At 42.5% G+C, this 25,973-nt stretch overlaps 1 protein-coding gene across 1 annotated transcript in view; it reads right to left on the bottom strand.

The window, feature by feature from the left end:
• Nucleotides 1-25,973, bottom strand: part of IL15RA (interleukin 15 receptor subunit alpha) — a 164,218-nt gene that overhangs the window by 72,850 nt on the left and 65,395 nt on the right. The window contains exons 3-4 of the mRNA XM_082254181.1: nucleotides 23,618-23,674; nucleotides 4,069-4,149 (exon numbers count right to left, since the gene is read on the bottom strand). Coding sequence (XP_082110307.1) covers nucleotides 4,069-4,149; nucleotides 23,618-23,674 — 138 coding nt within the window. The remainder of the gene's footprint in view (nucleotides 1-4,068; nucleotides 4,150-23,617; nucleotides 23,675-25,973) is intronic.

Raw genomic sequence — 25,973 nt, 5'->3', positions numbered from 1 at the left:
ACCTCTGCTTTTGAAAATGCCAGTTACCTGGATGTTTTGCTGGGCCTCTGCCTTCAGTAATTAGAGTTACTTACTTAAAAGAAATATGCAGATAAGAATTTGTAACTTTTCCCTGACGTTCCTTAACTGCATTCTTGTTATTTGTCAGTAACTTAGAGCAGTAATTCTCAAGTTTTTTTCAGTCAAGGAACTCTTTAAAAATTATGGATAATCTCAAGGCACCCTTTAATTTTACATAATGCAGCAACATCCACACAAGTAGGACACCCAACGGGTACTAACTAGTATTCCAATGTTTCTCTTCCCCCTCAGTTTTTCTCCATCACTCAGCTAATGTGACCCCCAACGCTGATGGAGAGGGGCAGGGGAGGGTCAAACAAGGATGCTATGCAGTCGACTGACATCCTCCATATCAACTGATGATGCCATTGGTTGTTAGGACTCTGGCAGCTAGAAGGTTGTAATGGTGCACAATGAAAACCTGTGGCTTTGTGTAACTAAAAGGTAGGCTTCATCCACATGCAGACTTGTATACAAATATTGGGCAATTTTTAGGCATTTTGCCAAGGCACACTTGAAGACACCTCAAAGCACCCCAGAGTGCTTGGGCACCCTGGTTTAAAAAGGCTGACTTAGAGTACTGAAAACCACAGATAACCAAGCAAAAGGGAAGGGGTGGAGGAGACACCGCCATACATTACAGAAGAGCATAGTTTTTAGGCTACATTCACACCTGAGCGTAGCGTTTTTCGCGCGTTTTTTACCGCGATTTTACCGCGATTTTTGCGGCGTTTTTTACCGCGATTTTACCGCGATTTTTACCGCGATTTTTGTGCAGGCGTTTTTAGATTGAATAGAGATCAATGGAAAACGCCTGTAATCTGCCCAAAAAGAAGCTCATGTACTTTTTTGAGCGTTGGGCGTTTTGTATACAGTGTCAAAACGCTCAGATGTGAACAGGGGCCATTGAAATGAATAGGATTTGTCTTGTTGGGCGTTTTGAGAGCTGATCCTAGAGCAGAAAAACGCCCCAAAAACGCCCCAAAACGCCTACATGTGAACGGAGCCTTAGTGAATGGCTAAAAGAGGTCTATTTATAAAATAAATAGCTATTGGCACAAGACAGGTTCAATTCTTGGATGCTGTGTGTGGCACAGTCTGAACATAGTACGTGCATGTTGCAGCAAAATTGTGATCTGTTGGATCAGGCAACATTATTAAGTCTTCTAGTTATAGTGATTGTCCATCCAGTAAAGCACAATTTTCCTAATTTTTGTGAACAGGACTGGAGGCCAACTGTAGTCAATTGTCATGAATGTTAGATCTGCTGTGCATTCAGAGGTGGCATTCTACCTGCCACTGTTGAAGAGTGGGCATTTGAGCAGATATGGACTTACTCTTAGCCTAACCAGGTGTGGACATTGCCCTTTTGCCTCTATTATTAACATCCACAGAACTGCCTCTCACTAGGTGTTTGGGGTTTTTTTTTTTTTTTCTTTTTTTTGACAATGTTTTCTGTAAACTCTAGACACTGTAATGCTTGAAAATCCCAAGAAGTCAGCAGTTTCTTAGATACTGCAACAATTAAGTTTGGAACTAATAGTCATTCCATGGCCTAAGTCATTTAGATCAAAAACCATTCCTAACACCACCTAAATCTCTTGTCCAAGTCGGCATGCTTTATGTATTCAGTTACTGCAGCATTTTTTAAGTAAATGTGCAGAAATATCTAAAAGAGCGACCACAAAATGTTTATTGACATTTTGCTTAAGTAGTACATGTCAAGGGCATTGTCTATGCAATAAGGGAATCTATTATCACATCAACAATCATTTTTATCCAATCTATAATTTTCTATTTTGTAAAAATGTTTTGATATGACATCTGTTGCTTACTAGGGATGATCGAACTTTTGAAAAGTTTGGTTCGGCCAGAACATTCGAACTTCCCGAAAGTTCGGCCCGGATTTCAGAACCCCATTGAAATCAATGGGACCCGAACTTCGGTAATCAAAAAACAAAATTTTTAAGCCCTAAAACCCAATAAATGCCCCTAAAAAGTCCCTAGGGTTCTGGGTCATGCCCCATTAACTATTAATCACACAAAAAAAAATTGTTAAAAATTGTCATTTTTGATAAAAAAGCCAATTATTGAAAAAAAAAAAAAAGAGAGAGATTTTTTGATTTTTGACTTTGGATTTAGTATCTGGGGGGTCTAAAAGGTGTACATGTGAAGTTTCAGCTCTGTAGCATGTCCAGAACCATGAAAAAAAAAAGATAATTTTTCAGTAGAACAGGGATGTGGGACCCTCCTTTTACACCTATATGATCTCTTTTTTCATGGTTCTGGACATGCTACAGAGCTGAAACTTCACAGGTACACCTTTTAGACCCCTCAGACACAAAATCACAAAAAAAAGTTCTTAAAAATTGACATTTTTGATAAAAAAGCCAATTATTGAAAAATTAAAAAAAAAAAAAAAAGAGATTTTTTGATTTTTACTTTGGATTTCGTATCTGGGGGGTCTAAAAAGTGTACATGTGAAGTTTCAGCGCTGTAGCATGTCCAGAACCATAAAAAAAAGATCGTTTGTATTAGAACACTTTCAGCTCAGGGGGTTGGCTTCTCTTCTCGGTTTTCACACCTTGCCGGTTTCAAAGCAGGCATTTTTTTGGGTTCTTTGCAGTCAGGAAAAACATCTGAACTTGTGTATAGTGGTACTGTGCACAAGTTCTGATGTTTTGCCTGCCTCCAAAAACCCCCCAAAAATGCCAGCAAAAACACACCTGGGCATTTTTTTTTTGACGCTAGCGTTTTTTTTGGCATTCTTTTGAGGCAGGCAAAACATCTGAACTTGTGTATAGTGGTATATATACACACATAATTATATGTATATAGACACCTAGCCATATATAGGTGTGATAGTAGCAGAAATATATTACTGTAAATGATTTTATTAGCGCAAGCATATATTTCTGCTACTATCACACCTATATATGTCTACGTGTGTATATAAATATATGTATGTGTGTATATACACCACTATACACAAGTTCAGATGTTTTGCCTGCCTCCAAAACCCCCCCAAAAATGCCAGCAAAAACACACCTGGGCATTTTTTTTTGACGCTAGCGTTTTTTTGGCATTTTTTTGGGTTCTTTTGAGGCAGGCAAAACATCTGAACTTGTGTATAGTGGTATATATACACACCTAGCCATATATAGGTGTGATAGTAGCAGAAATATATTACTGTAAATGATTTCATTAGCGCAAGCATATATTTCTGCTACTATCACACCTATATATGTCTAGGGGTATATATACAGACATATATGTGTATATATACCCCCTATACACATGTTCAGATGTCATGTCTGACATCAAACATGTCATCAAAAAAGCACTGGCAGTGGCAGCCCCTGCAGCATGAAAAATGCTTGGCTGGTGAGAAGCCATATTCCTGTCCCGAAGCAACTCAGAGAAATGATCATTTCTCTATAGCGGTCACCCTGCTATGGAAGGGTTTTGTCACCCTTCCATAGCAGTCACTGTCAGTTAACCCTACACTACACTACGGTCCCCTTACACTTAACACTTTCCCTACAGAAACTAAATTTTTTAAGCTAACTTAAGTGTAAAGGAGCACTCTAACTACACTAGATATCCCTTTCCTCACACTAATAAATGCTAAATGACACTTTTAAAGTAAAATTAACAGAACTGCTTCCACTCTCTTCCATGTCCAGTATAACAATGCTAGGAATATGCCGGGGTCGATCTTATATACTGGGGGGGCGTATTCACTAATGATTGGTCTAGGGACCCCCTAGTCACTCCAATCACATTCCTAGCATTCTCCTGCCCCCTCAATTGGCTTTTGCTAATGGTTCTGGTCCAATCACAGGCTTTTAAAGCCCATTTCCTGAAGCATTGCATTTTGGTCGTTTCTGGTTGCCGAATTCCGAACTTTTTGGGCAAAAAGTTCTAAATTCGGCCGAACCTCGAACACCCAATGTTCGGGCCGAACCGATGGTGGACCCGAACCGTTCGATCATCCCTATTGCTTACCAGAAGTTGTTGAGCTGGTGGTATCCATAATGTATATTGTAGAGGCTCCAGTAGTTGGAAAAGCTGTATAATGCTGTTGGTCTGCATTGAATAAAAAAACAAAACAAAAAAAAACAGGTCATTGCTTTTCGATCATTGATTAAATAGTTTTTATTTTGCACTCAGTTGCTCTTTCTGTGAACAAACATGTATTAAACTGCACATTTATGTTCCCAAAAAAGATTGCTTGAATTTTCAATAAGTAACCAGGAAGAGCTAGCTGGATTGTACATGGGACAATAAATATAATTCAACTGCATCATATACTGTAAGCATTTTTCCACCATCCCACATGGAGCTGGATCATCCACATTTGGTCAAAGCTGTGAACCTGCCTGTAACTTCCCAAGGGATTATGTACTTGTAGGTAGCCAGTGCCATGCCAGTATAGACAATGCAATACCATTCTATTTGTCTAATCCTAATCAATGCCATTCAAAGCCATGCAGGCCAAAGCTGCCACCTTGCCTACAGCCCCATTCTGCCTTTCTTGATGGCGCACCATGCATCTGGACATTCAGAAAAAATTAAATCAAATCTGTCTCAATGATAGAGTTATACTTGTGAATGGTTGCAAAATAAAATTCAGCAAGAGTTACAATGTGTTACCAAGCCCAAATGGAAAAGTGGGTATTTCAAGCACCAGCATCCAGTAATGTCTTCATGAGACAGTTATAATGGAATCTTGAAGTTGTATAGAGATTGAATACCTGAAGTGCTGACAGATAATTTGCATTGTTAGGTGCATTGCTGTGGCTAGTGGGTTTCATAGTTGAATATTGTAACCCGACAACTTTAATAGACTCAAGAAACAGGAAAACTGAAATAAAAAATGTGACTGTTGTCACCTGCACAATGTTTGTGATCTCTTAGGATCATTTAAAGTGGTTGCAAAGTATAATTTTTTTTTTTAATAAAATAACAAACATGGTATACTTAAATGCTCTCTGCAATGGTATTGCACAGACAGGCCTTGAACCTCCTCTTCTGAGTGTGTCCCCATAGCAAGCTGCATGTGGGCTTGCTCCATAGACACACACAGCGCAGCTAGGCACCGCCCTCACTCCCTCCTTACAGATTTTGATTGACAGCAGCAAGAGCCAATGGCTTCCTCTGCTGCCTGTGTGTCCTGTGAGGAGGGTAATACAGGACAGCGCCACTGCAAATAATCAGATAAGTATATAGGGAGGTGAGGGGGGGATAAAATTACTAGGACATTTTTTACCTCAATGCTGGGAATGCATTAAGGTAAAATTGTCTTTGTCTTAGAAACACAATAAAGGCCTGTGATCCATCTACCGTGGATCCAAACCCCAAAATAATCAAGTCATCATGGCTATACATAAATAAATAGTGTTATCAAAATAAAAAAATAAGAAAATGTAAATAAAATGTCCATTTACAAATCCATTCCGTGCCAGATAGTGATATCTTGCATATAATTGCTTAGATGGCGATTTACCCAGATTTAACTTGCTGTATCCACCACTTCCAAAATTTGCATTCACCAAATAGCAGTGTAGTATGAGTCTGGTCAATATGTTGGTCTTTTAATCCCCTCCTTGAGGCTAGTGGAGTGACGCTGATGCTACTTCCACTTCCTGACCTGCACTGAAACAGAGGCTTGGAACGCATACCGGCTCCATCGGACGGAGCGGTGGCCTCACAGGCTTAGGGGATTGCTGGATAGACCTAGTGCCAGTCGAAGGGCACTTTTACATGTGAGTGAAATATTTTTATGGGTTTTTTAATAAAGTAAATTTGAATGTTGGCTTTTTTTATCTGATTTCATGAGTGCACGAGAGGGGAGCTTGTTGGAGTGATCAAAAAGCCGGTGGAGTATCGTAATATACATCTGAGACCACAGGAAAGATCATAACAGGGGATTAAAAGACCCACATATTGACGACCAGGCTCATACTACACTGCCATTTGGTGATTATGAATTTTGGAAGGTGGTGGGTATAGCCCGTTAAATCTGGGTGAATCCCCATATAAGCAATTATATGCAAGATATCACTATTTGGCACGGAATAGATTTGTCAATGGACATTTTATTTACATTTTATATTTTGAGAACACTATTTATTTGTGGTTTGCTACACATCACTAGTAGTGTTGGAAATATTGGTGTTTATGTTGATTTGAGTAATAATATTTTATGTATTGGTTAGTGCAACTATTTGTACACACTTCTTAATGAAGTCACTGTAGCTGCAGCAACCACATATTGGTTGCATTTTCACTTTTTGGTTTACGATGATGTCACATATAAAAAAAAAAAAAAAAATGAATGACTCTACATATCATCTATGATATGCAGATCCTGAGGTGCTCTAATTCTGGGTCATTTAGCCAGATGTTGTATTTGTGCATATGTTCAGTAAGCAGCCAATAAAAGTGTAACTTTAATATAATACAATTGCTGTGAGCTATGTTTTTGGCACAAGAGATTTTGTATGACTCTTCTGCCAAAAATCCCTTTCCTCTTGCTTATGCACATTTGCTGTGCAGCGCACAATAACTGCCAATTCCTAGGATCTGTAGGATTTTTAGAATGGATGAGCCAAGCACTGATTTAATCACTTGCCGACCACCCGCTGCAGATTTACTGGGGCAAGGTAGCATGGCTGTGTGAATCGATATACCTGTACGTCGCTTGCGCCTGCTGACTCAGCGGTGATCGGATTAGTTCCAGAACCGATCACTCTAAAGGGCCAGGCCAATGATTTATGGCCTGGACCTGCTGATCAGTTCTGGCGAATCACACAACGTCTTGTACCTGTGTATTGCAAACACAGGCACAGGTAATGATGCAATCTCCTCTCCTGGAGACCTTTTCGGTTCCAGCGTGAGAGGAGAGAGCATCAACTAGTAAGTAAAAGCACTACACATAGTTGGGCACATTTAACCCCTGATTGCCCCACAGTTAACTCTTTTACTCCCTGTCAAAGTGTCACTGTACAGTGTACAGATATTTTGCTAATCACTGTATTAGTGTTAGTTTTAACCCCCTGATCACCCCCAGTTAACCCCTTAACTGCCTTGTCACAGTGTCAGTACAGTGTACAGATCTTTTTTCTGATCACTGTATTAATGTCAAAGGTGACGTCAGTTAGTGTCAGCATCAGTTAGCGTCAATCAAGGATAGCATCAGATTGCCCGCCACATATTCAGTAATATATTTTAACCCCTTTGATTGCCAGTGACACACACACACACACTAAACACCTCCATTACTAGTATAGTGTTTGAACGGATCAATATCTTTGATTAGATCAGAACTATACTAGCGCCCCCAAATAGTATAGTATAGTGTTCCCAAAACGCAGATTTAGTAGGATCAGCCCCGACTTCTGCCAGCACCTGCAATTGGCCCCTCCGCACAGCCCCAAAAAAGTGCAGTATCTGTAGATCACTGTCACTTTTAATACATAGCACACAAAACCGCAGCGTTAGCAGTCAGGCCTGATCTCTGCTAGCGCTAGTAGTTACATTTTTTGGTAGCAGTTCAAACAGTCCCTGACAACCAGGTGCTTTTTTTACCTGTGAGTCTCACTAGGTACCTATAAATTTATTGGCCAAAATGTCCAAACAGTGGAACACTAGTGAAGAGGCCTAAACAATGCATCACAGATGAGAGCGATGGGGAAGCCTCGCTGTCAGAATCAGGCTCAGCATTCGAACCTGTAGATAGCAGTGGCACCCTGACAGATACAGTAGCTCTGATGACGGAATAGTGGTCCTGCTAAGGTCAGGCGTACCAACCCCATTCCCAGGTTGCTGTGGTACAACAATCACATGGTTCTCATATGCAGCAGAGTGTCAGTACTAGTGGTGCTCGACCTTCTGGTGAACTGGCGAGCACCAGCGGCCTAGTACATCCTGGTCGTAGACATTGGTGTTGGTGCAGATGCATGTCTCACACTCACACTATCTGCGTTCGGGGACACGCACCCACACAAATATCCAATTGAGCAGTGGCTGTCTGTGCAGCTGTTGTGTCTAATCAACACTAATGGGGCTGCCTTGGATTTTATGAGCTGTTTTTTCACGGAAGATCTATACAGATCTATTGTGGACCAAAGCAATTTATATGCCAATCAATTTATCGCCGCAAACCCAAATTTGACCCTAGCCAGAGAATTTGCATGGAAACGTCATACTGTTTCCAAATTTAGAACTTTTCTGGGCCTATCCCTCATTATGGGTGTTACTAAAAAGAGTGAGTCATATTTGTCCACTGACCCAATTCATCATATGCCCATTTTCTCTGCTGCCTTGGCCAGGACTAGATACGAGCAAATCTTGCGATTCATGCATTTTAATGACAATGAACTCCGTCGTCCTCGGGGGGACCCTGGATATGACCCGCTCCACAAAATTCGGCCCCTCGTAAAACACTTCAACCAAAAATTTGCAGCCTTGTGTATGCCACATCAAGATGCCTGCTTTGATGAAGTTTACTGACCACCTTGTTTTTAAACTGTTTCTTCCCAGCAAGCATGCCAGATATGGGGTCAAGATGTATAAGCTCTGTGACAGGGCAAAAGGCTATACATGTCGTTTCTGGATTTACGAGGTAAAAGATAGCAGTGTGGAGCCCCTGACTGCCCAGACTACATAGGGAGCAGCGGCAAGATTGTTTGGGACTTGGTGTCACCCTTATTCAGAAAGGGAGACCATTTACACACGGACAATTATTACACAAGCATGCCACTTTTTAGTCACCTTTTTGATTCTGGAATTGGTGCATGTGGCACCGTGCAACCTAATCGCCAGGGCTTCCCCCAACAGCTTGTAGATGCATAACTTGGATGGGGGGAGAGAGCCTGCTTAAAGTGTAATAATTGCTTTCAGTGAGCTGAAAGGACACACGGAATGTTTTCGTTCAGTCTTCCATTCACGCAGATAAGACAGTCCCAATTACAACGGCGACTGTTGTTGTTGAGAAGCCCCTCTGTGTCCACGACTACAACCTTAACATGGGAAGGGTGGACTTCAACGAACAGATGATGGCACTGTACTTAATTGCCCATAAGGCTGTACGCTGGTACAAAAAAGTGTCTGTATACTTATTCCAATTGGCACTGCTGAGTGCTTATGTCCTATACAAAGCATCAGGGAGAAGTGGATTCCTTTCTAAAATTCCAGAAAGAGATCATCACAGCCCTTTTGTATCCAGAAGCTGCTGTGGCCCAAATTCACAATCAGTGAGCCTGCTGCACGAGAGGCATTTTCCCAATGTCCTCCCTGGTACCTCTACCCAAAGAGCATCTCAAAGAAGATGTCGTGTCTGTAGAAAACGCGGATATAGGAGTGATACCCCCTATTTTTGGCTCTCCTGTCCTGGCCAACCTGATCTTTCCATCGCTACCACACACTAGTGGATCCTTCCTAAAATTCCAGGAAGAGATCATCAAAGCCCTTTTGTATCCAGAAGAAGCTGTGGCCCAAATTCGCAATCCAGATGCAAGGAGCCGGCTGCATGAGAGGCATTTTCCTGATGTCTTCCCTGGTACTTCTACCCAAAGAGCACTCCAAATGCGGATATAGGCATGACATCCGCTAATTTTGGCCCTTCTGTCCTGGCCAACCTGGTCTCTGCATCGGGGACTGTTTCTGTCACTATCACACACTAGTCTAGGGGGCTCACTTTCACACAGGGTGTTAAAAGGTGTTAGATGGCTATCACATTTTGAGAGACCCTAGCCACTTACATTTTTTTACAGTTACAAAAAAAGTGTAAAAAAAGTTCAAAAAAATAAAATAAAAAAGCAAAAAATAGTTGTCATTCATTGAGTTGGTTTTCTGTTCCTACTGTTTTTCTGTACTTTATAATATACTGCTATTCTGTAATGTTTTATTGTACCCCCGAAAAACCAATCACCACCTTCAGGCTTTCTAAGGGCGTAAATTGTTGATTTCACTCTGTCACAAGTTAGTCTGTAGTTTGTTTGTATCTCTTACCTCCTTGCTGCTATCTTCACATGTGGTGTTTGGCTGCTCTGTTCTCCTATGGGCGTCGACTGCTCCACTGTGGGTTATAGGCTGTTCCTGTCTATTACTTCCTGGGTCACCTCCCTGTGTGCTTCCCTATATATACACATGCTCAGTGCTCTGCTCCTTGCTTGAGCAACATCGCTGTTCTCTGAGCTCCCATCCCTGTAACCTTGGCTATTGTATCTGATCTCCTGTGTACTGACCAGGCTTTGTTTCTCCGTCTATGTACGTCTGCTGCCTGTCCTGACCTCAGCTTGTCTCTTGGATATCCTTGTAGTCTCCCGTTTACACTGCACACGCCAGCGGTCTCCACATCTTCAGATGGGCCTACCTGGGGGCCGCGACCTGGTTCCAGTCTGCTGCAAGTCCATCCCCACCACCAGGGGCCCTGGTGAAGAAGCAGGCTGAGACTCCGCGCCCTGGGGAATTCTGAGCTGGGGATCTATAAGGGCTCACTACCACAGACCCGTTGACACACTCCTTACTACCTATCACAGTTTTGAAGGCTATGAAATGCCAAGATAGCACAAACCCCCCCCCCCCCCAAATGACCCCATTTTGAAAAGTAGACACTCCAAGCTATTTGCTGTGAGGCATGGCGAGTATTTTGCAGCGCTCATTTATTTTGGAAAATTAAGAAAAAAAAGGAAAATGCATTTTTTTCCCTCTTTTTTCAATTTCCAAGACTTGTGAGATCTGCAAAACACTCAACATGCCTCTCAGCAAATAGCTCGTAGTAAGGAGTGAAATCAACAATTTACGCACTTGGAAAGCCTGAAGGTGGCGATTGGTTTTCGGGGTCCTGTACGTGACTAGACAGCAAAAAAGTCTCACACATGGGGTATCCCCATACTCAGGAGAAGCAGCAGAATGTATTTTGGGGTGTCATTTCACATAAACCCATGGCATGTGTGAGCAATATATCATTTAGTGACAACTTTGTGTAAAAAAGCAAAAAAAAAAAAAATAATAATTTTCCCGGGAACTTGGGGCAAAATATAACATTTTCCATGGACTCACCATGCCTCTCAGCAAATAGTTTGGAGTGTCTACTTTGCAAAATGGGGATATTTGGGGGGGGGGGGTTGTGCTATCTTGAAATTTTAGGGCCTCCGAAACTGTGACAGGTAGTGCGGAGGTGAAATGCACAATTTACGCCATTAGAAAACCTGAAAGTGGTGATTGGTTTTCGGGGTCCCGTACACAGCTAGGCTCCCAAAAAGTCTCACACATGTGGTATCCCTGTACTCAGGAGAAGCAGCAGAATATATTTTGGGGTGTAATTACACATATGTGTGAGCAATATATAATTTCAATGACAACTTTGTGTAAAAAAAAAATTTTTTTTTAGTCATTTTTCAAACACCTGTGACAAAAAAATGACATGGTGGTAGGTTAATTGGATCCTGTATAAAAAAAATTGGCCCTACTTTGTATGTATGAATGTGAGTTAGGGACCTTAGATTGTACGCTCCTTGAGGGCAGGGACTGATATGAATGTGTAATGTATATGTAAAGCGCTGCGTAAATTGACAGTGCTATATAAGTACCTGAAATAAATAAATAAAAATAATAATGACAACTTTTTGTAAAAAAAAAAAAAATTATTTTTTTTTTAGTCATTTTTCAAACACCTTTGACAAAAAAATTAAATATTCAATGAGCTCAACATGCCTCTCACTACATTCCTTAGAATATCTGCTTTCCAAAAAGTGGTAATTTGGGGGGGGGGGGTTGTACTGCCCTGCCATTTTAGCACTTCAAGAATTGAGATAGGCAGTCAGAAATTAAAGCTGCGTAAATTCCAGTATTTACACCAAAGTTTGTAGACGCTATAACATTTGCGCAAACCAATAAAAATACACTCTTTGAGAATTTTTTTGTCAACGACATGTAGCTAAATACATTTTGTCCTACTGTAAATATATGACAAAAATTGAATATACGGTATTGGATATTTTTTAACTGTCAAAGTAGAAAATGTCAATTTTTGGCAAAATTTTCGCTATTTTTTTATTAATATCGCAAAAAATCAAATACCACCAAAAGAAAGCTCTGTTTGTGGGGGAAAAAATTATGTAAATTTTGTTTGGGTACAGCATTGCATGACAGCGCAATTGTCAGTTAAATTCGTGCAGTGCCAGGTTGAAAAAAGTGGCCTGGACGTTAAGCAGGAAAATCCTCCGGTCCTAACGTGGTTAATATATAAAGCCTGAACAAGTTCAGTTATCCTAAACACTGGAATCATTTAAATTAGCCAGTAAGGGGTATTGCATAAACAATACTCTACTGCTGCTTGCATCTTTGTGGAAAGCCAACAGCTGTGAAAGGCTGTCAGAGTGGATTGTTTACCAGGGAGGCAGGGAAGGTCAAAATTTTGTTATGTTACAGCCTTATTCCAAAATGGATTAAATTCATTATTTTGCACAAAATTCTACTAACAATACCCCATAATGACAACATGAAAGATGTTTGTTTGACATCTTTGCAAATTTATTAAAAATAAAAAACAAAACAAATCACATGTATATAAGTTTTAACAGCCTTGACACTCAAAATTGAGCTCAGATGCATCCTGTTTCCACTGACCATCCTTGAGATGTTTCTACAACTTGATTGGAGCCCACCTGTGGTAAATTCAGTTGATTGGACATGATTTGGAAAGGCACACACCTGTCTGTATAAGGTCCCACAGTTAACAGTGCATGACAGAGCACAAACCAAGCCATAAAGTCGAAGGAATTGTCTATAGACCTCAGAGAAAGGATTGTATTGACAGTACACAATCCAAACTCCCATCGCAGGACCCCTTCGTCAGGCATGTGATAATTGTATCGAGGCACAGATCTGGAGAAGGGTACAGAAACATTTCATTGAAGGTCCCAATTAACACAGTGGCCTCCATCATCCGTACATTGAAGAAGTTTGGAACCACCAAGACTCCTCCCAGAGCGGCCGCCAGGCCAAACTGAGCCATCCGGGGAGAAAGGCCTTAGTCTGGGAGGTGACCAAGAACCTGATGGTTACTCTGACAAAGCTCTAGCATTTCTCTATGGAGAGAGGAGAACCTTCCAGAAGAACAACCATCTGCAGCACTCCACCAATCAGACCTGTATGGTAGATTGGCCAGACAGAAGCCACTCTTCTGTAAAAGGCACATGACAGCACGCCTGGAGTTTGCCAAAAGGTATCTAAAAGATTCTTAGACCATGAGAAATAAATTTCTCTGGTCTGATGAAACAAAGATTGATTTCTTGGGCCTGAATTGCAAACATCATGTCTGAAGGAAACCAGGCACTGCTCATCACCTGGCCAATACCATCCCTACAGTGAAGCATAGTGGTGGCAACATCATGCTGTGGGGATGTTTTTTCAGTGGCAGGAACTGGGAGACTAGTCAGGATGGAGGGAAAGATAATTGCAGCAATGTATAGAGACATCCTTGATGAAAACCTGCTCCAGAGTGCTCTGGAACTCAGACCGGGGCGAAGGTTCATCTTCCAACAGGACAATGACCGCAAGCACACAGCCAAAATAACAAAGAAGTGGCTATGGGACAACTCTGTGAATGTTCTTGAGTGGCCCGGCCAGAGCCCAGACTTGAACCCGATTGAACATCTCTGGAGAGATCTGAAAATGGCTATGCACCAACGCTCCCCATCCAACCTGATGGATCTTGAGAGGTCCTGCAAAGAAGAATGGGAGAAACTGCCCAAAAATAGGTGTGCCAAGCTTGTAGCATCATACTCAAGTATTAAGCAAAGGCTGTGAGTACTTATTTACATGTGATTTTATTTGGCCTTTTATTTTTAATAAATTTGCAAATTTCAAACAAGCTTCTTTCACGTTGTCATTATGGGGTATTGTTTGTAGAATTTTGAGGAAAATAATAAATGTAATTTAAACTGTGAAAAAAGTAAAAGCACTCTGGATACTTTCCGGATGCACTGTATAAATATATATTTATATATATTAGTGATAGACCAATATCGTTTTTTTCATTGCCGATATTTTGCAGATCGCCTATCGGTATCGGCCGATATTGGTCGATATTTTCACACATGTAAAAATTACCCAAAAAAACACAAAATTCTACACAAATCTCTTAATAAACATGTTAATCTTTATTTATTAACATTTTTACCATTAAGTGCTCGTTCTTCACACCTTAACTGCATAAAAACTGATATGAAAACTTCAATTGCAGGGACACTTGCTTTGCATTTCACATCATCTGATTGTGCATAAATACATAATAAAGTGCTGCAGTAGGGGACTCACACACTGCAATATGTTACTGCAGTGCAGTAAGTTCAAAACAGCTAGACAAAAAGCTAGGCAACAACAGCTACACAAAATACACATACACAGTGGATTGGATGGACTGGAGTCAGTGGAAGAGGACTACCTCTGCAGTAAGGCACTGACTAAAACTAATGCAGTGCAGTACAGTCAGTGCAAAACTGCTAGAAAAAAAGCTAGGCAACAACAACAGCTACACAATATACACCACATACGCAGCGGATTGAATGGACTGGAGTCAGTGAATGAGGACTACCTCTGCAGTAAGGCACTGACTGCAAATAATGCAGTCCAGTCAGTGCAAAACTGCTAGAAAAAGAGCAAGGCAACAGCTACACATGTCACAGTGGATTGGACAGGACTGTAGTCAGTGGAGGACTACCTCTGCAGTAAGGCACTTACTGCAACTAATGCAGTGCAGTCAGTGAAAAACTGCTAGAAAAAGAGCAAGGCAACAGCTACACATGTCACAGTGGATTGGACTGGAGTCAGTGGAGGACTACCTCTGTCTGCAGTATGGCACTCACTGCAACTACTGCAGTCAGTGCAATACTGCTGGAAAACAATCAAGCCAACAGCTAGACAGACTGGATTGGATTGGAGTCAGTGGACTACCTCTGCAGTAGGGCACTCACTGAAACGACAGCAGTCAGTGCAAAACTGCTAGAAAAAAAGCTAGGCAACAGCTAGACATTGGATTTGGACTCTTAGCAGTAGGGCACTGACTGCAAATACAGCAGTCAGTGCAAAACTGCTAGAAAAAAGCTAGGCAACAGCTAGACAGTGGATTGAATTGGAGTCCCTTAGTGGACTACCTCTGCAGTAGGGCACTCACTGCAACTACAGCAGTCAGTGCAAAACTGCTAGAAAAAAAGCTAGGCAACAGCTAGACAGTGGATTGGAGTCACTCAGCGGACTACCTCTGCAGTAGGGCACTCACTGCAACTACAGCAGTCAGTGCAAAACTGCTAGAAAAAAGCTAGGCAACAGCTAGACAGTGGATTGGATTGAAGTCAGTGGACTACCTCTGCAGTAGGGCACTCAATGCAACTACAGCAGTCAGTGCAAACTGCTAGAAAAAAGCTAGGCAACAGCTAGACAGTGCATTGGATTGGAGTCAGTGGACTACCTCTGCCGTAGGGCACTCACTGCAACTACAGCAGTTAGTGCAAACTGCTAGAAAAAAAGCTAGGCAACAGCTAGACAGTGGATTGGATTGGAGTCAGTGGACTACCTCTGCAGTAGGGCACTCAATGCAACTACAGCAGCCAGTGCAAAACCGCTAGAAAAAAAGCTAGGCAACAGCTAGACAGTGGATTGGAGTCACTCAGCGGACTACCTCTGCAGTAGGACACTCACTGCAACTACAGCAGTCAGTGCAAAAACTGCTAGAAAAAAAAGGTAGGCAACAGCTAGACAGTGGATTGGAGAGAAGTGGAGTGGACACTACTCTTTTCAGTACTCCCAGTTAAGTAGAACAATATTATAATGCAGAAAGCAGAACATTTCAGCATGTCCATGGTCACCTGTTAAAGGTCTTCTGTTTTGTTCAAACAATGCTGCAACTTCGTAAACATGCTCAGGAGGAGGGGAGGACAGAGGAGCAGAGATAGAGGTATCTTCTAGCATGGGAAGCAAGTCTTTTGTAGCGTGCCTCATTTTCTCTCCACCACTGAAGAGGATGACTTCTTCTGTCAATTACGGCTTCTTTCAAATAGAGATGAAGTTCATCATCAAGGCTCATCGTTGCAGATTCAGAAGAAATTGAATCCTCCTCATGAGGCCCCAATAAAACACTGAAAATGTCCTGATCAATTAGACGATGATGAAGCAGATTCTCTTCTGTTCGTTGACGTATTTTTGGGTATTTGTCTGTTTTTTCCAGCATGCTGCTCTTCAAAAAAATAATGTTCTGGACTTGTCTTTTCAGCAGGAACCTTCTGCACCTCCATATCTTCTGTCAGCTATTGTTTCGCCTTAGCCAATACATCATCAGAAGAGAAAGCATGGTTCTTGTATCGAGGATTCAAAAGACTTGCAAGCACAACATTTTTAATCTCTTCATGCTTCTCAAAACATATATCAATCAAAGCTCTTTGGCTTGACAGACCATCATTTGAAAGTTGGAGGGTGTTGTGTGCCATGATGACACAGAGGTCTGACGTATCAGCAAGCCTCATTCCTTTAGGCATGTTTGCTCCACTGTCTCCAAGTTGCGCAAGCATCACTCGGTCTTTGTTGATTCTCCATTTTTCAAGCATGCCTAGAAACATTTCTCTTCCGTACTCAGCTGTGTTGGATCCTTGCATCACTTTTGTATTCAACACCAATTGCCTTTTTGTCCATCCGCTGTCAATGAAGTGGCATGTTAGAATGAGTAGTGACTCACACTCTGTTTGTGACCAGCAGTCCGTCATGAATGAGAATGAGTTGCCAGCATTCTCTGGTTGCAGCATAGCCTTTACTTTGTCAACTACCTTTTGGTGAAGCTTTGCCGGCATTTTGGTTCGATAATTCCTTCTCACTCTTCAGTGTGTAGCTTGGCTCAAGCATGGACATCAACCGCTTAAATCCTGAGTCAGACACCATTGTAAATGGCTGGTTATCAGTGACAATCATCTCTGTGAATCTAGACAGTGACATCTGTTTTTTTTCACAAACATATCTGTTATTGTTGCCTGGGATAGTGGAGGAGGTATTGAATCAAAATCACATTGATATTCATTTCGTTTTTTTTGTGCTGCATGATACAATTCAATATGATGAACTCTTAGATGGGCCCAAAGATCTGACGTATTTTTGTTTTTTGCAGTTACTGATCCCATACTTATGTTGTTTGTACATGTGTTGCACACTGCTGCTTTTCCTGGAGATGGTTGAGATGAGAAATAGTCCCAGACCACACTTTTACTCTTTCTCTCTTACTCTTCAACTTGAAAGACACAAAAAAGATTAAAGAAATGGCTTGCTGAAGCTGAAGTTGCTGCTGATACTGGCACTGGCACCCTGTTGTGGGTTGGTGGCTGACGCCTGGCAGTGTGGCTGGCTTGGTGTCACCCTGTTGTGGGTGGCTTGCTTGCTGGAACACTGTGGCGGCTGGCTGGCGTCACCCTGTTCTGGTTGGCTGGCTTGCAGGAACACTGTGGTGGCACTGGCTGGCTGGCTTGGTGTCACTGTGTTATGGGTGGCTGGCTAGCTTGGTGACTAGTGTCACCTTGTTATTGGTGGCTGGCTTTCAGAAACAGTCTGTGGTGCCTGGTTGGCTTGCTTGGTGTCACCCTGTTAAGGGTGGCTGGCTTGCAGGAACACTGGTGGGTGGCTGGCTTGATGTCACCCTGTTATGGGTGGCTGGCTTTCAGGAACAGTCTGTGGTACCTGGTTGGCTTGCTCGGTGTCACCCTGTTATGGGTGGCTGGCTTGCAGGAACACTGTGGTGGCTGGGTGGATTGGTGTCACCCTGTTATGGGTGGCTGGCTTGCAGGAACACTGTGGCGGGTGGCTGGCTTGGTGTCACCCTGTTATGGGTGGCTGGCTTGCAGGAACACTGTGGTGGCTGGCTGGATTGGTGTCACCCTGTTATTGGTGGCTGGCTTGCAGCAACACTGTGGAGGGTGGCTGGCTTGGTTTCACCCTGTTATGGGTGGCTGGCTTTCAGGAACACTCTGTGGTGCCTGGTTGGCTTGCTTGGTGTCACCCTGTTATGGGTGGCTGGCTTGCAGGAACACTGTGGTGGGTGGCTGGATTGGTGTCACCTTGGTATGGGTGGCTGGCTTGCAAGAACACTGTGGCGGCTGGCTGGCTTGGAGGAACACTGTGGTGGCTGGCTTGCAGGAACATTGTGGTGGGTGGCTGGCTTGCTGGAACACTGTGGTGGAGGGGGCTGGCTTGGGGTCATCCTGTTGTGTGGGTGGCTGGCTTGGTGTCACTCACTCACCCTGGCCTTTTGTGGCGGGTAGCTGGCATGCTGGAACACTGGTCACGGTGGCGGGTGGCTGGCTTGGTGTCATCTGGGTGGTTGGTTGCTTGCTCGCTGGGCTGGCACCCTGTTGTGGTGGGTGGCTGAGGCCAGGGCCTGTGGGTGGATGGATGGCTGGCAGCGTGACCGGACCGGACTGCAGCTGGCTGTAACACGAGGCAGTGTGAGGCGTGGAAGGCGGTCTTAAGTGCAGCGCGCGGTGATATGGCGTCACGTATGGGCCACGCAGGCGTGGGAGGCAGTGTTAGAAGGCATAATGTGCATGCGCAACATATGGAATGATGTCACGAAAATATCCGCAATATCGGCAAATCAAAAGGCTGATTCCAATATATCGGGGAAAGCGCATATCGGCCCCTGATATATCGGTGTTGCCAATAATTGGTCGATCTCTAATATATATATATATATATATATATATATACACAGTATATATATATATATATATATATATATATATATATATATACACACACATATTTTACTTTCACATCAGTCCCTGCCCTCAAGGAGCTTACAACCTAATGTCCCTAACTCACATTCATACACATACTAAGGTTAATTTAGACAGGAGCCAGTTAACCTACCAGCATGTCTTTGGAGTGTGGGAGGAGACCAGAGTACCCAGTGAAAATCCACACAGGCACAGGGAGAACATGCAAACTCCAGGCAGGTAGCGTCGTAGTTGGGATTCAAAATGGCAACCCTATTGCTGCTAGGCAGAAGTGCTAACCACCAGTGGTGGCTGGTGCTCCAGGGGCCAGGGGAGGCGGCAGATGGACTGCACCATACCCCCCCGGACCACACCAGGCCGCACACCATACCCCCCCCCCCTGACTACAGCGAGACAGGAGAGACCAGAGAGAGGTGAGACAGGAGACAGGACAGGGGAGACAGGAGACAGGACAGGGGAGACAGCACAGTACCCCCCTCACTCACCCTGCCTGGATGCAGCTTCGGCTTCTTCCCCCTGTCTTCTGTGTCTCCTCCCTCCTCCTCCATGTCCAATGGCATGGCTTCTCCTTTCGACCAATCGGGAAACGGTCTCAAAACCCGCTTCCGGATTGGCCAGGAGGAGGATCTGTGTGACAATGCTCTGCGCCCTGAGCCCACCCTTTTTTTTAAGCCTGTGAGAGCCTCTGGCTCTAGTCACTTGGTTAAAAAAAAAGGCCCTATTGAACTACATGCGTCCGGCACCCCGCATGTAGATTAGGGGGACGGACGCATTAATAGGGGGGGCGACGCCCCTGCGCCCATATACACCAGCCGCCACTGCTAACCACTTTCTTGATGGTGAGATGATGTAAAATGTGAAGAATTTTTCATTTCTTATTTTGAACAGGAAACATTTTTCTGTTCTGAAATATCGAAGGGGACAAAGTGTAATGCTAAAGTGCAGTGCTCATGGTGTATCAAAAAGAGTTGGGAGCACTTCAGGTTCTCCACTTAGTAACTGGACCTCCATATTGGAGTGTGTCAGGATACAGGGTCTGCCTATAGACCTGGACTGGGATCATGTGATGGAAGGCCTTTCTATAAGTGAAGTGTGAAGGTCTCCCTGAGCAAAGGGTGCAATGTGCAAGATACAGTGACAAGTGAAGATGTGACACAGACTGAAGGAGTAAAGTGCATATTCTGTATGGCTGTCTCATAATGCTTTGGAGTCCATGTTCCAGGGCAAGAAGGAATAGACTTAGCCATGGGCTGCATGGAAAGAGAGGATGCGGGCCTTCTCTCAGTGTGTAATTAGGACTGCAGTGTCAACTGGCTTTTGGCCAAAAATAGTTAAATGCCCGAACTGTCCAATGAATAAAGGCTTAAAGTTTTATCAGGTACCCCTAGGGGCGATGTGTGGGGTGAAGCTCCCCATCTAATAACAAATGTAGGAAGAGAGAGAGATAATGAAAAGTAATGCCCCTTTGCAGATAGATCAGGATAATTATATTTACAGTTAATAATAAAAGCAATGATCTACAATTTAAATAAATGTTCCATAGTTACAATACCTACTTTATTCACCAGCAATCAAAACATAATACATGATTCTTTATACAACAGTATCTAAGTAATGTGATCACCAAGATCATTTTACATAAAGCTGTTATGAGGTACATGACTTTTCGGCATTAAGGACTTCCATTTGGAATACAGACTTCATAGAATCTGGGTCCTGTGCTGTGCTGAATGCACACTGTGTGGCCCAAGCAGATATATGAAAAAGGACCCCATTATTCGTCCTCAATGGCAATCTGTCACAAAACACCTAGAGTTTGGACATGCAGCTACTCACATATGAATGCAAACTTCTGGTGGAATAAGGGTTAGAACAAAACAGGCCCCAGGACAAGTTGGATGACAGCATGAGCTGATATCCCCTACCTGCATGTTACTCCACCAAACCTTTATGAGAGTAGAGAACATGCATGACTACTGGGATGTTCCATAATGCAATGCCTAGGGTCTGAGTTGCATGTCAGTAGGTCTATGCATTGTAATATTGGGCAAGGACACATAAGGTAATGTACTTATTCAAATAGGAACCATAAAAAAATCTGTTTCCATATTATATTGTGGGGGCTGTAAGCATTCACAGAGAAATTAATTAATATAATGCTCCTTTAATGCACTTGGGAAGCCCCCAAATGCAGGGTGTTCACTTATTAAAATATCCAACGTTAGCCGAATAATCATTCAAATATATCACAGCTTTATAGGCTGCCGAGGCACATGCATTGATTTATTGAAGGGGTGGTGAATCTCCAAGTTAAAGTGGTGTGTTTCCATAGTACTGTATATAGCAGGAATCCCCAAAAAACATAGGGCCAGTTTACTGTCTATCAGACTGTTTGTGGGCCAGATTGTGGCCAGTAGGAGTAAAAAAAATCCCCTGCATCGGTATTGGGAGTCATGAATGCCTCAGCACCAGAGGTCAGTAAGGAAAATTATTGGTCCTGCATCAGTGGTCAGTGGGAGGAATGATGCCCTAACACTGGTGTTAGTGGGAGTAATATACGTACTAAAAAGCACCTCAAGCATTGGTATCAGTGGGAGTAATAACCCCCAGCACTGGTGGATTTTTTAACACCACACACACACACTCACACTCCTCTATTCATAAAAATTAGTTTTAGTAGTAATCATAAAATTGAATGATTACTAATAAAAGGTTTATGATTTGTATTTATTGCTGTAAAAATATATGATTGATTGTTTAGTTTTTGTTATTTTGCAGATCAACAAATCTATTGGCTGAATAAGTGTATATACAGTATAGTATAAGAGATCATTGCAAGCTGGGACATTGCATCTGTTTAAAGTGGTTCTAAAGGCAAAATGTTTTTTTCCTTAATGCATAGAATGCATCTATGCATTAAGATTAACAAAAAATTCTGCATGCAGTAGCCGCCCAGCCCCCCCCCCCCCCCCCCTCTAAATTCTTACCTAAGTCCGATCTAGGTTTAGCAATGTGCTATTGGCTCCTGTTGCTGTCAATCACAGCCAGCGAGGAGAGAGGTGACAGAGCCGAGCTGGAGCTGTGTATCAATGGACACACAGAGCTGCCTCAGGAGCAAGCACACACGAGTGCCCCCATAGCAGCTTGTTAAGGGGGAACTCGGTAGGAGGGAGGGGCCAGGCTCGCTAACAGGGGACCCGAAAAGAGAAGGATCGGGACTGCCCTGTGCAAAACTTTTGCACAGAGCAGTATAACATGTTTTTTTTTTTTTAAGAAGTAAAAATGTGCCTTTACAATCACTTAAGGCTGTTCTTGCAACATGAAAGTGAAATAGATAACTTAATGAGTTTTATTTGTCAGACACTTGATTGTATGTGTATGAGGGAATTGATATGGTGATGGAAGGGTTACAATGTTGATTTCCCTAACCACTTAGGGACCGCCCACCGTACATATACTGCGGCAGGGCAGCCTTTAAGCGCAAAATCACGTACATGTATAGGATATTGCTTTAAGGCTCTAAGGGGCGCGCGCACGCTGCTGGAGCTGAGCTCCTGCTGTGATTAGACACAGCGGTAACCAGTCCACGGGTGCGGCGGCTGCAATTGTCCTCGGCCTCCCACAATTGTCAAGGAGACTGACAGAACAGCCGTCTGCCTATGCTAAACACCGATCTCTCCCTTCCTGCAGTCAGTCCACTCCCCCCCACAGTTAGAAAGCACTCCCTAGGAGCACACTTAACCCCTTGATCGCCCCTGATGTTAACCCCTGCCAGTGTCATTTAAACAGTAACAGTGCATATTATTTAGCACTGATCACTGTATTGGTGTCACTCGTCCCCAAAAAGTGTCACTTAGTGTCAGATCTGTCCGCCGCAATGTCGCAGTCCCGCTAAAAAACGCTGATCGCCGCCATTACTAATAAAAACAATAAAAAAATAAAAAGTCTATAAATTTATCCCATAGTTTGTAAACGCTATAACTTTTGCGCAAGCCAACTAATATATGCTTTTTGAGATTTTTTTTTACCAAAAATATGTAGCAGAATACAAATTGGCCTAAACTGATAAAGAAATTTGATTTTTAAAATGTTTTTATTGGGAATGTTTTATAGCAGAAAGTAAAAAATATTGTTTTTTTTTTTCAAAATTGTCAGTCTTTTTTTGTTTATAGCGCAAAAAATAAAAACTGCACAGGTGATAAAATACCACCAGAAGAAAGCTCTATTTGTGGGAAAAAAAGGACATCAATTTTATTTGGGTACAGCGTCGCACGACTGCAAAATTGTTAGTTAAAGCAACGCAGTGCCGTATTGCAAAAAATGGCCTGGTCATTAAGAGGGTAAAACCTTGGGGGGCTGAAATGGTTAAGTGAGTCACTGCTGTGTGACTTCTCCTCTGACCTCTGACATCATGAAAGTCCCAGATCTGTCGTTTTTAAAAAACTCAGACAAGCCCGTCTGGCACCAACAACCATGCCATGACACTTTCTTCCCCATTCTGATGCTCAGTTTGAACTTCAGCAAGTCGTCTTCACCATGTCTAGATGCCTAAATGAATTGAGTTTCTCCCATGTGATTGGCTGATTAGCAATTTGTATTACCAACCAAGCAATTGAACAGGTTTACCTAATAAAGTGGCTGATGAGTGTATATTCTATTATGAGCTACTGTATAAATAAAGAAAACACACACAATAAAAATATATATTACATCTATATTCAATAATCTAAATACCTAAACATGGATCAGAGCTAATGTATATATAATAAACTTACTAGATGTGGTAGGTGATGTCAATGTGCTGCTCGTGGTCGTAGATAATGATGGGTCTCCTAATTCAAAGAAAAGTAAATAGTAAATTGTCTGCATTGCCTTAAAAATGTAATAAAATGTTAAAACAGAATGCACAAAAGTACTTCAAAACCACAACACCACATTCCATGAACCTCATCCCTTTCCCATATCCCAAAGTCTTCCAAAATTATTCCAGAGACTTTAAAGTGGAACTCCACCCAAAAAGGAAAAGCACCGTTTATTTGCATCCTCCCCTCCACTGCAACATTTGGTATTTTTTGGGAAAGGAGCGAGTACTTGGTTTTGAAAACTCCCCACTCCCACTTCCGGTTCAGGTCACTGCTGTGATCTAAGCCAGAAGTTCTGCGCCCCTTCTTCCCCATGCAGTCTTCTTACACACATTACAGGTCCCAGAAGACTACAGGACCATTCAGTACTCGCAGTAGAAAACAGGCTGTGAAGCCACAAGGCTTCACTTCCTGTTTCCCTTACTACAGATGCCAGAGCCTGCACCCGAAGCTGATTGAAGAATCGGTTTGGGTGAGGACATTGCTGGATCCTTGGACAGGTAAGTGTCCTTATATCAAAAGTAAGCAGCTAGCTCTGTTTGGTAGCGATGAGACTTCTCACTACCAATTGTGTTATTGTTTATTTTCTATTGTGTTTTGGATGTTCTTTTTTTTGTTTGTCTGTTTCACAAAAAAACTTTTCAATAAAAATGATCTGATTTAAAAAAAAAAAAAAAAGTAAGCAGCTACAGTATTTGTAGCTGCAGACTTTTAATTTTTTTTCGCGGGAACCTGGAGATCCTCTAAGTCTTTGATTCCAAGAAATTGGCTTGTTTCCGCATAGGGAAATTATGAGTAGGCGACAAATCCTTTCAGTTTCAGGATGTGAAGATTCTGACAGAAATTGCAAAAATGTTTAGCAATTTGGGTCATGTGCGAGGTTATCTGTTCAGAAATATGAAAGATTTTTTGACCATGACTGATTTCTCTTCATTTCCTCAAATCCTTGGCTAACATTATTCCTGTTATGTTACTGACCATGCTCATAATACCCCTGGGCTACATATCTCAGTTTCGTGTGAACTTGTTGATCTGGAAGTTGCAACAGATTTTGGCACAGAGTCTCCAAACGGTTCAGGTCTTCTATTTTCTGGCTGCATTTGTGTCTATACTTGGCTTGCTGTATTTCAAGAACTAACTAATGAGTCTCTTTAGGGAGAAAGCCATGGGGGAGTAGAATTCCTTCTATGACTGTGTCCCTCCCATACTGAGCCCTCTGACACATCTCTGCTGTATTTTGCTCAAGGAAACATTTGTTAGCTAGTTTAACAGCTTCAAAAGCTGTTACATCATCCCAACTGCTGTCATTCAGGTGCCAGATCCAGTGTTTGCATACAGCATCAAGAGGTTAAATTCTGAATGGACACAAACGCATGGTCCAACAAAGCAATCTGTTCTGTGGAAAAAAACACACAGAGAATCTAAGTCGAATTGGTCCACATACAAGATATCAATCTTAGAATATGTGTTGTAAAACCTCTGAAGAGTAACTATAGTCACTTTGGGAGGCATGAGTGTTTCTCCAACAATCAATAGGATGCATTGGTTGGGTTGAACAGATTTCCTAAAGTGTTTTAGAGCAGCAAAGGATAGGGCAGATTTGCCTAAGGAGGTGTTAAGCTTCAGGTCTGGGCTTTCATTTAGTCCCGGTTCACACTGGTGAAATGCAGGAAACCCTGCGAATCAGTGCAGATTCCCACATCGCGCCAGAATCGCACAGTGGCTCACACTGAGATCTGCGAATTGTTGGGGGTGTCAATGTAAACTTAATGCCACCCCCAGATTGGTTCGCAGATCGCAGTGCGAACTGTGAATTGGTGCAGGAATCGGATTGTATAGGTGTGAACACCCATGCGATTCAATTCCAGTGCGAACCAAAAAAAGGGTCCTGCACCATTTTGGTGCGAATGTGATGTAATGTCAGCCATACATTTTGTATGGCTGAAATCGCATCTGCACAGCAATGCGGTGCGAATCACATGCGATGTCTGGCATCCTACTAGTGTGAACCGGCGCTAATACCCACATTAAACACAAAGATTTTTTTCATAAAATCATTAATCATTTCCAGGGTGTTATCAATAAACAATATTTGGAGGATATTTTGCACATAAACAATGGCAAGAATATAGCCACAGATATATTTCTTAAGCTTCCGGGCGGTATGATTCTTTCGGATTTTAGGTGCTGAAAGATCATTATTTTGCATGTAATTCTTAAGAATGAGCAGCCCAAACCAACTATTTACATATGTTTTTTTTTTCTGTGC

The sequence above is a fragment of the Pelophylax lessonae genome (genome assembly GCF_965119305.1).
Source record: "Pelophylax lessonae genome assembly, chromosome: 4".
Classification (NCBI taxonomy): domain Eukaryota; kingdom Metazoa; phylum Chordata; class Amphibia; order Anura; family Ranidae; genus Pelophylax; species Pelophylax lessonae.
This window is presented reverse-complemented; position numbering and strand designations above follow the sequence as displayed.